At 41.0% G+C, this 11242-nt stretch overlaps 1 protein-coding gene across 2 annotated transcripts in view; it reads left to right on the top strand.

Annotated features, from left to right (window-relative positions):
* Positions 1-6993, top strand: part of kcnc3a (potassium voltage-gated channel, Shaw-related subfamily, member 3a) — a 41882-nt gene extending 34889 nt beyond the window's left edge. For both annotated transcript variants that reach the window (XM_076266831.1, XM_076266830.1), the window contains one exon: positions 6830-6993. In XM_076266831.1, the coding sequence (XP_076122946.1) occupies positions 6830-6993 (164 nt within the window). The remainder of the gene's footprint in view (positions 1-6829) is intronic.
* Positions 6994-11242: the final 4249 nt, after the last annotated feature.

Raw genomic sequence — 11242 nt, 5'->3', positions numbered from 1 at the left:
TAAACACTTGAGTTACCCTCGTTATCATCAGTATTTACATGTGTTTGTATGTGAGTAGTGTTCTACATTGAATTCATTTGCAGAGTATGTTGTCATTGTGGATGTTTGTGTATTAGTAGTTGTATCTTCATTTTCTTTGCATTTTATTATTGATTTAATTAGTCATTTGATTTACTTTTCTTGTTTCTTTTCATTTTTCCCTTATATTCTCTTTTCTGCTACACTCTGTTTACCCATAATACTTTTCAGCTCTTTCTTCTCCTTTTTCTCTCTTTCCTACCCACTGTTGCCAAGGAAACAGTGGAAGAGAGCATTCTGGGACTTGAAAGCAATGCATTATGGGACAGCTATGTTAAAGAGTAAATTAAAGTAACATTTAAGATTATAAGATGTCTGAAAGCAACCAGGTAATGAAGACATGAGTGTTCATTATGTCCAACCACCAAACCATGCTCCCACGATGCACTGCAAGTACCATGGTTAATACTAGTATGCTATTGCTGCTGTGTTGCATTCATTTATATCACTGGTTTTGCTTATAAGTCAGTCCCTTTCTTTTTGGGTGAGCAGCTTGTTGGAATTTGAGAGTTTGTTTTTGTTTCCTTTCTGATGACAACCTTAGCACAGTGAGTGTCTTGGCTCTTTCCCCTGGCAGACTGCACCGGCCTGCGTTTAGTGGCACAGGACAGAACCTTCTGGGCACACACTGCGGAGGAACCGCTCTCCAGCAAGGGCTTATTCCCATATGGGCCTTTCACAGGAGAGTTCCTGCCCTCTTGGGAGTGGTTCTCTCGCTCCCTGTGGAGTGGACATTGCACAAGCAGCATATGTGCACTTGGCTAAGTATTACTCTGCTGGAGAAGACAATAAGGCACAAGGTGCGAGAGTTCCCCCCAGCATTCTTGGGCTTGGATTTCACGACTGCGGTAGCTACATATGTTTTCAGCAGGAGACTGGAGGAAGGGGGCGGCGAGTCCAGTATTTCTCTTCTCTTCAGTCCATCTGAGGTGTGAATCACCACCGCTCTGGGACTCTGTTAGCGATCCCTTCTGTACATTTCATTACGAGCCTCCTGATGGGCATTATGAACTAACACTCAGACCACACCAGACCAGGGTCATAGGGAAATAGTTTACTTAAAGGCCACACGGGCTTTGTGGCCAACCAGATTATAGAATCTGAAGTTTTCCTTTTCCTATATGCAGTCCACCCTGAAGCCTTTTCTCTAGGTTAAAGAGAGCCTTGACCTTGCAGCCCTCATTTAGCAACTATTCAGCTGTTATACAATGGCTATAATCCACTAAGTCAACATAGATTTACCCAACCTCCAGGGGGAGAGTCAGAGTTCTCATTTTGCTCAGGTTACTTTGGACGTTATGGATTGGGGTGAGGGAGAGGGCTCCTCTACAGCTGAATTCATGGTGAAGCCTTGTAATACGTCCAATATGGCCATTCTAAAAATCCACCCACAATCTACACTTTTTTAGAACAGAACATTTTGCACATTCAGTTTTAAACAGGCTCTTTGCCTCCTGCCTCTGTTTATGCACATAGCTCCATGCTATATGACCTTGTACAGAAGTGACTTTTGTGGTGGTAGCAGCCATATTGGACATATTACAATGCCAGGGTCAAATCAGCTGCAGGAGAGTCCAGTCTAACAGAAAGTAATAGAGGGGCTCGACTGGTTTTGGAGATTTGCTGGACATGGTGTCTGCAAATGCTGTGTTGATTAATTTAGAAAAGCATAAGGGCAAGGACACCAACAGAAAGACAGCATCTGCCTACTTTACATAACCCTTTTTCACCACCAGGGGTGCTCTCTCTCTCTCTCTCTCTCTCTCTTTCTCTCTCTCATGTGTCACTGAGCAGTTATATCACAACAGTAGCCTTTGTTTGGCAGATCAAAAGGACCAAAAGAACAAATGGAAGAAATGTCAATCTTCTGATAATATTCTGTCTAACCTATAGAGCACTAGGCACTTGGACATCATTACATAAGAGGAGAATATCTGAATCTGTTTTTGTATGGTCATATTACGTCCCCCACGTCACAGAGATCATCTGTATTATAATATATGTATACAGTCATGTTCGTTTGTTTACTGGAGTAAGCCAGTGAGAGGGGTACTATGATGGAGAGCCAGTGTTTGTTTCTGATAGGGTTTGGATGTGTCAGGGCTTTCAAAGAGTGTTGCATCTGTCTCTGTGTCTGTGCTATACACGTGTGACAGAGTGTATAGTTCACTCTCACATCCCACATCTAACATAGTGCCTTTACCATGTATGCAGTGGACATACATGGTCCTCATGTTGTGATTCTTTTTTTGGTCTTGGGTGTGTTTGACATGCATGAATGTTTTTTCCCCTTGCTTGTAAGTATAACACTTTGCCATTGGCCAACACACATTTCCCTCTTAAGTTCCTTAAGGATATACTGACGTGTAACATCCTTGTCCACTAAACAGTTTGCCAATACAGGGGTAAGGACTCAGAAGCGCTAGACTGGTAATAGTGCCGGGATAGTTTCTGTAGTATATATTCAGATATGTAAAGTCTGTCCATGACGCACACTGAATATCTCTCAATCTTTCTTTCTTTTTAGAATCAAATTTCTACACACATGAATACCACATCAAGACGTAAGAAGTAGAATAGTCTCTGTAGAGCATGTCAGGATGTCAGGATTGTTGCTTTCAGTGAGATATTATTGTCAGTGTCATTGCAAACCCTTTGAGAGGCTCTCTTGTCTCTGGGTGGTTATGTATGGCTTAATACCAGGTTTTTCAATATAAAACTCATAAGTAAACTAAATACAGAAAATACTGTTTCTCATCTAGGTCTCTTGATGCATATTTTAGTTCTTCTTGGTCATGGTACACTGTTTCAGTATTAACTTTTACTCATGTTTTCCTTGGTCCTGGTTTTTCAGTCCTGTCATATTTTGTATTTTTATTTGTCAGTATCAAATGCATCTCATTGTATTTGTCAGTGATACCATATTCCCATATTTGAAAAGATAAGCATAAATGTGTTTGACAAATATTAACCTGGGTTCCAACAAATTAGCATTGTTGTTAAAAATTAAGATTCATAAAGATTATAATGCAGCAAAAGGTGAGGATATAAAATATCACTCCTATATCATTTATAGTGTGCCACAATACAACATTTTAATAACAATTTGTGCTGCAGGCGTAGCAGTCCAAATCAGAGCACTGGCTATCCTGATGCAGTGCTGGTTTGTTCAGCGTGGACCTCCAGGGTTGATATTTGCTCTCCTCCAACCCCCCCCCCCCCCCCCCAACCCGCCTGCCTGCCTGTCAGACTAATCCCTCTTCATCCCCCACCAGGCCGCACATCCAGCCCCCGTAGCATAACTAAGGTGTGAACAGAGGTATGTAAACCAGCAGTCTCCACTGCTGCGCTTGGATTGGCCCTCGGCCCTTCCATTCTCCGCATGAACACTGTGTTGCCCTTTGCCGAGCTTTGCTGGGCCGGTGTTGGCTTCGGCTCGGATACTTTCCTTTATCCATGTTATGCTGCAGGGAAACATCATTTTCTGCCCTCTGGTTGGGACACGGCACTTGTGGTGGTCAGATTATGAGGTGGTGAGAAATCTGGATCAGGTCTGTGCAATGCAGAGAGTATCAGTGAATGTGAGAGCCCTGCAAAGTAGCCACCTCCTGGAGGGCGCTGAGAGGTCTTTTGAATAGTGACCAAGTCTACATGTGAATATAACAAAGTGTGTGTGTCCACATCCAGTGACTGTTGTGTAACATCTGTGTCACCATCTGTGAATGTAATGCTCTCTCACAGTTGTAAAGCACCACTGTGGGATCATATTCTCATAGTTTATTCAGAAAGTCAAGTGCTTGAAAGGGAGAGTTGCTTGTGCATTTAGTTCATAAAAGTAGCCTAAGCAAATGTACATTTACATCTGGATATCAGAAATATGTGAAGAGTATTGTTATCTTAGTGAGGATTTACTTCTTCATTTTCTTAAAAAGATAGTAATACTGTTGATGAAACAGGAAAATGGTGATAGAAAGGAGATTTTGAATGATTTCGAAAGTGACTAGCACAGGGTACATTTACAAAAATGATTTAGAAAACACACATATCAAAATCCTGTCCAAAAGTCCTAAAATCTCATTTGTTTTAATTTCTCATCGTTCAGTCTCATTTTTCATGTGTATGCAGCATGTGACCGAAATGCATCGCAGGATATTTTTTCCATTGTGGCTACATGGACCAATACTATTTCCAACCAACATTTTGGAATATTTATGTTTAACCCTATGTTGTGAGTTTACAGAAACATTTGGTCTCAGTAATGATTCAATTAAGATTAACCTCAAGTAGAACATCACTACCTAGCAAACACTGTGTTGAATCAAAATGACTAGCCTGCTAACCATACAGTTAATCATGTTACTCACTTGCAAGCTGTGCCATGCTTCAGCACTGCACGGCAAATCATCTTAGTGTTATCTATTACCGTTAACACTAACACAGTCAGTCCCAAATTCCAGGGCTTAGTATCCCATAGTGTGTATTTTGGGAACTTTACTGTGAAGATACCAACAAAAGCTCATCTTTTATCTAAACAATTATTTTCTGACAAGGACCAATATATTGCAAAACTGCAACTTGTACGTACCTGTCTGTCAGTGTGTGTATGAGTGTGTGTGTGTGTGTGTGTGTTATACCACTTTTCATTTATTTTGCTTTATAAACTGTATCTAAAGAGAATGACCATTGCCTCTCCAGTTCCACACACTATGTGCTGATATCTTTTAGAGATATTTAGAGAGGACCATCCAGTAATAGTTTTTTTTCCTTCATTATTCTCATTTTTTATTTTACCCAGTTATGTATCACTCACTTCTGATCATTTGCATGTTGTATAGTGTGTGTTCTGTGTTGGTAGTGGATCATATAATTTAAACATATACAAATGTTATATATAGAATTTACACATCACTTATTTACACTTCCATGTACTTCTTACTCTCTCAGGGGGGAATAACGGAAGTCTTGGTGTTCAGTTCAGCTTGAAAACCTATTAATGTCAAACAGGCTTAGCCAGAGTGTTCCCATATTTAGCCAAATCAATCCAGAAGCAGAGGATAAATTGAGAGGCATAGTAGGCAAGAAAAGCCAAACATGTAGGACATGATTGAGTGAGAGGAAATGTGATGTGATGTTCACATAGCTCGAAGGACAGAGAAAAATCCTTTCCACTTTCACACAAATACATATTAGCATAGAGGAATGATCTGTTTTGAGGCAGGTGTTTGTGTGTGTGTGTGTGTGTATGTACATATTTTATGGTGACGCAGTCCCAGTGTGTCTCACCCTAAATCAGCCCTGTGACTCGATCTGGTGCCGTAAAAGTTATGGAGTAGCTGGAAATAATACCTACTGCGTGTTCTCAGATCACTATGGACGTAGGTCTTCCAGTTTTTATTTACTATTGTTTGTGATTGTTTTTTTCCATGACTACTCTGTGTGTTTCTGTCGGTATGGAGGTGTCCCTCTGTGTTTGTCTGTTTAGAAGGGAAATTACTGGGATGACATGTTAATTCTGCTCTCCTTTCCACATCCACACTCAATCAAAGCCACGGTGAGCAGAGTGTCCACATCTCTGCCATACTCTGTCCTAATCTGTTCCATTCTCCTGGAAGAATAGGCAGATTTGAGCACACACTAAGCTGATATACAGTACATTATAATAGGTTGCCTCAGCTCAGCTCTTGGGATTTGACAGAGGCAGAGGATTTGGCTATTTAGAGGTCACTCGGGTGGCTAAGAGGAAGGTAGGGGTGTGAAAGGATGGCAGCCAGTTGCTTTTGGACCCTGTGAAGATGTCAGTGTTTTCCTGAGGCACTAGCATGTGTTTCATATCAGAACACTAATAAGGGTGTCTATTAAGATGTGGACACATGTAAATTTACACTCTGAGACCACAGGAACGGTCTCTGATGGTACCCAAGGAGCCTTCCTCTTTTGCCTGTTAACTATTAGAATAAGACAGACACAGTGAATAGGAGTAACACTGACCTCAGTACAGATCTGTTTTTAAAGAGGACAGAGGGTGTCAACTGAAACTGTTTTTTGGATTTGAACTCTGACCTCTTCATGTGGTCCACTCCAAGCAGGCTCTGAGCTTTGGGCCGCAGAGCTCCACTGTGGCTGTCTCTCTGTTTTCTTTTCTTTACCTGTGCAAAGGTCTGTGTCAGTGCCTGGATCAAACACCTGTGTGTCAGTTCTGTAGCGGACGGGTCCTGCTATGTGGGGCGCCATATGTCTCAGGGAAACACTGGGTGCTTTATCCACACACTCCCATAATGCACCTGTTTTAATGAGTATGCTATTGCCACTAGAGGGAGAGGGGTCTTTATTCTAAACTATTGTAGCAAGATATTGTTGACATATCTCATAACTCTCATTCTTCTGTTTTGTCCTTCTGTTTGTTTGTTTGTCTGTCTGTCTGTCTGTCTGTCTGTCTGTCTGTCTGTCTGTGTCTCTGTCTGTCTGTTTGTCTTAACGTTTGTCTGTATGTGTGTTCGCTTCTGCCCGTCCTCTACTCCTATCTTATTATTTAATGAATCATGTATTCATTGCATTGCATCTATTGATCATCCACATCAAATTCAAAAATACATTTTATTTTCCACCAATCTTCAATGTAACATCATAAATAAAATATATATTATTGTAAAAAATATATAAATGATAAACCATACACTTAAACACATCAAACATAATGTGATTTTCGTCTGTAACATTAAACTTGTCTGGTGATGCCTTCTCTATGGTCTAGCCACTGGCTATGAGAAGTCCCGCAGTCTCAACAATATATCTGGCATGACAGGGGCTCCCCTGCGCCTCACGCCCATCACCCCCATTAACAGCACGCCCTACGAGCCCTACGAAACCCCTGGACCTCTCCGGCGCTGCAGATCACCCATTCCTTCAATTTTGTAGCATAGCGAGAACAAGAAGACGACAGGAAAAAAAAATGTGACCTTAGTTTAAAAAAAAGAAAACCCAATATCAATGAACATCTTCTGATATAATCACAGCTCTGGAAGATAATACCCCCCCAATATTATGAAGTGAAGTAAAATGCCTTTTAGATAGCCTGATGGTAACCTGTAGGGAATGCTATCTGGCTAGCAAAAGTAATAGTATTTTATAGACAAGATATGCCTCACCTCGGGAAAAACAGTTTCATTAACTACATTTGCTTCCGGCAATATTTCAAACTGGCAACTATTAGGATCGCAGTCTGTCCATAGCAATATTTAGCCTTGAAAAAACAGAACTGTCTCTGATGAAATATAGCCGGGCTCATAGACCCTGAAAAAATACAGGTAATTTATAAGGTACGTGACATGGGCTGCCGTAGTGAGCTAGCTGGCTGCCCTTATTGCTCTGCCTGTAAACCCTTGGAAACAGTGGACATGGATGTATAGAGTCAAGTAGATGACAAGACCCATTTGCTTCTTTTTTATACAATGCTACGAAGCCTCAAAGAAAACCTGATGTAGACACTCATGAATGACTGAATAAGTGACGCATTCATAGGGAATGAAAGCAACCAAACATACAAAACCAAACATGTATATATAGTGCATGCAGTGAAGACAACTAAAATCAGGAACATGAAAATAAATTCATACCAAAAAAATACAACCCTCCCCTTCTCTCCTTAAACAATTCAAACAAAATAATTTGCCAGACTATAGTATGAGAAAAGTGCAATGTAGATATATAAACCAGAATCACCCTATCTGTATAAAGTTTATTTGAAATATGATTCACCTCATCCAGGCCACTTTCACCAATCCTGTCATACTTCAGACTCCTGTTAACAGGAAATCTGATTCCATACGGTCAATCACAGCCAGCATTTGTTACCATAGCCTACTCCTAAGATTATCAACCAGATGCTTGTGGCAGGTAGTTCGAATCAACTGATTTAAAACGGTGATTCAGATAATGTCGTTGGAGATCTTCTGTCACACACTAAACAGGTAGGAGAGGAATAATGAAAAAAACTATTTTTATAAGAATGACTTGGGTCATTGGGGGGCGGGTTAGAGTGGCAAGGTGGGGTTGCACTTTAAGGGGAGGGATAAGAACCTTATAAGGTGTGTGTAGACTGTTGAACTGGAGGTAGTTGTGTCTGGTTCCAAGAGGGCATTCTGACACTTTCATTGACACCTCCCCCCTCCCCCATTGGTCACTCACTTGATGATACAGAGCTGTCCATGGAGAAAAGCAGATGGTGGGAGGAATCTCCCAATCAAGGGCCTATAAACCTTTATGCACTGAACCAGCACCACCCCCTTTTTTGTGCAGGTGCATGATGGGAAACACAGTTTTCCCATAAAAAAAACTGTTCATATATCTATATGCATACATATCACAGCAACCCCTTTCCTAAGGGTGGGGGGTGAAGAGGCCTGCGGCTGCCTGTTTGCCTGCTTCTCCTCTGAGACTCGGCTGGGCTTTTTACCCATAACACATCCCGTCTCATCCTCCTTCTGTTCTCATCCTGGTTGCTCCACTGACTGCCCTGAGTACTGTACTCAGTACAGTAGACCTTTTGTGCTACTCTCGGTTTCTCCTTTTTCATTTCTGCTTTCCCCCCCCCCCCTCTCGGCCGCCCTCACTTTCTTGGATGCTGATCTTCACCTCATTGTGTTTAAAAGGAGGGGGCATGGAGTGGATGCTGGACTGACAGCTGTCATTAAGAGAAGAAAAGGAAAAGAGATGGCAAATGTTTTAGCGAACAACCTTTACAAGGAAATATGCAATGTAAACTAATAATGTATTGCCATGGAGATGTGCTGCTCATTTAAATCTGTTGTCAGTTATGACCTTCAAGCCTGTCAAAACTTTTATGTTTGTCTTTTTTAATTTTTGTTAGAACACAATGAGTTACAAGTACTGTATTTTTCTCTCAGAAGGAAAGCAGAAATAACTGATATTGTCTTACTTATTTTAAAGGCAAGAACATATGATTTATTTCTTGAGAAGTTCATGAGAAAGTATGAGTTGAAAATGTTATTTTATTTGTGGGCTTTTCAGTAGTGGACCGTCTTTGGGCAGAATTTCACTTTGAGAAAAGAATGATCATCGTAGCATGATCCTTTTTTTATGCCTGTAGCCACTGTTGATAGAATTGTGAAAAATGTTTTTTTTAATGAACAAACCTTTAATCTTTATTTTATCAGCTAGCCGGTAGCTTGTTTCTGACATTTTTTTTAATTTCTCTCATACCTCTCTTCATCCCTCCCTCCTCCTGCTCTTTCTGTCATCCATAAACAGATGGATGCTAATCGAGAATGACTGAGACATGTTGCATTTTCTTTGCCAATGAATGAAAAGGCTGGCTTGTCATAGGAGAATGAGTCGTAGCTTGTTACTTGCAGTGAGAAGTTAAAATCACCTAGCTTAAGGTCCTAAGGTCCTAATTCTGTGTACCCACGGTTAGTTTGGAAGTGAGAGAAAGGGAGAAACATGATCATTCTTTACAAAGACAGAGGGTTTCATGGGTTCAGGATTCGCTGCGTCTACCTTCAGAGGTGCGGATTTTCTCATGATGATGCTTTTAGGTGGGGAGGATGATTTGAGGTTGAAGAATGGGAGGATGTTAAGGACGGGAGGGAGGTTTAACAGGAGGAGGAATATAAATCTGCAGGGAAGGGTGGGGGGGGCACAGGCTGGGGGGTTATAGAATAAATCAGGAGGATGGATAGGTTTCAGGACCATCAGTGAACCTTCTCCACCAACTGTCTCTGTGTAACCTTGCAATTCTCCTTCTTCTCTCTCTCCCCTGTGTTCATTTCCATCGTCTGACCCGTTCTGTTGTAAATGAGTGTGTCTGGGTCAAGAGAGCTACTGCTCTGAGTCTTGTACAGTTTTCTAATTCATTCCCTCCCTGCATGGGTTTTCATCACAAGCAATAAGGACTTCATAATATAATGATTAGGGAGTATGTTTTATAAGCAAACAGATTTTATCAAAGCTTGTATGTATGTGTATATTCATATGTAAGTGTGTGAACATATGGATGTGTATGTATGTAATTATATACACATACATATTGATTGATTGCATGCTCACAAAAAAATATAGATTGGTATTTTGTTCCAATCCTCTTACTGTAATTAACGTGACTGCTTAATGGGGTGGGGCTTAGATCTGCATGTTAGGATGCTATTGGGTGGCAGAGACCATTATTACTGTCAAGGGAGGGGATTGGTTTTGAGTTTTGTTTTTTGTTTGTTTGTTTGTTTGTTTGTTTTAAGACGAGAATGGGGATTGGGGCAATGCTGAAACTAAGGATTTGTTCTGCTAATGTTTTTTTTTTCTGTCGTTGAACTTTAAGATCTCTATCTTATCATTTTATTATTTGTTCTGTTTTCATCTTTTCACAGAGAACTATACTGAAAGCCCTGTGCTTATCAGATATATGCAAAAAGAAGCAGTAGCTGTGAATTAACACTGAAACAAGCTATCATTCCTCCTGCATAGCCACATTACCAATCAGCATCAAGATCTATTTCCCTTGCACACCTCTACACACACATATGAACAGGGTGTGCAGTCATCCTCCTCCTCTCCCTGTTCCCCCACCCCCCACCCCCATAGCTCTCTTCAACCTTTACTAGTGACTGTCGTCTGATTGTTTCAAGTTGTCCATGTTCCATTTGAGGCTTTGTACTCTCTTGGTTGACATTTCATATCATATCGAATGCATCTCTCTCACCTCCACAGAATCAGGGGAGAAAATGGTGTTTTATGACAGTGGCAACACCCATGTTCAGATCCAGGTTTTTGTTCTCCTGGGTGTTCTTGCTAGGGAGGTGACCGCCGTAGCATTACAATCCACACCATCAGTTGTTGTTGGTCCAGGATTGTGTTCTATAAAAATATTGCATTGCTTCAGGAAGACATTGAGCGAATGTTCCTGAAGTAGGATTGGAGGCTTATCTGATTATGGGCAGGCTTTGTGAAGGGGCCTTTACTTTTGGACACATCTGGAGTCTGGTGCCGAAGCTTGGCAAGAGGCCTGTACAAAAAAAAAAAAAAAACACACACACACAGCGTTGAAAATCCAAACCTGTAATACTCACATAGACACTGCATGCAGACCTGAGTGTCACGAGAATGCTTGTTACACTGTATCCATGTGCATCTTGTGTTAACTTCCCCTGTATAT

The sequence above is a fragment of the Alosa pseudoharengus genome, unplaced genomic scaffold (assembly GCF_046254945.1).
Source record: "Alosa pseudoharengus isolate Yale_2024_CS ecotype anadromous, Long Island Sound unplaced genomic scaffold, YU_APseudo_1.1 YU_APseudo_1.1_scf_4, whole genome shotgun sequence".
Classification (NCBI taxonomy): Eukaryota; Metazoa; Chordata; class Actinopteri; order Clupeiformes; family Clupeidae; genus Alosa; species Alosa pseudoharengus.
This window is presented reverse-complemented; position numbering and strand designations above follow the sequence as displayed.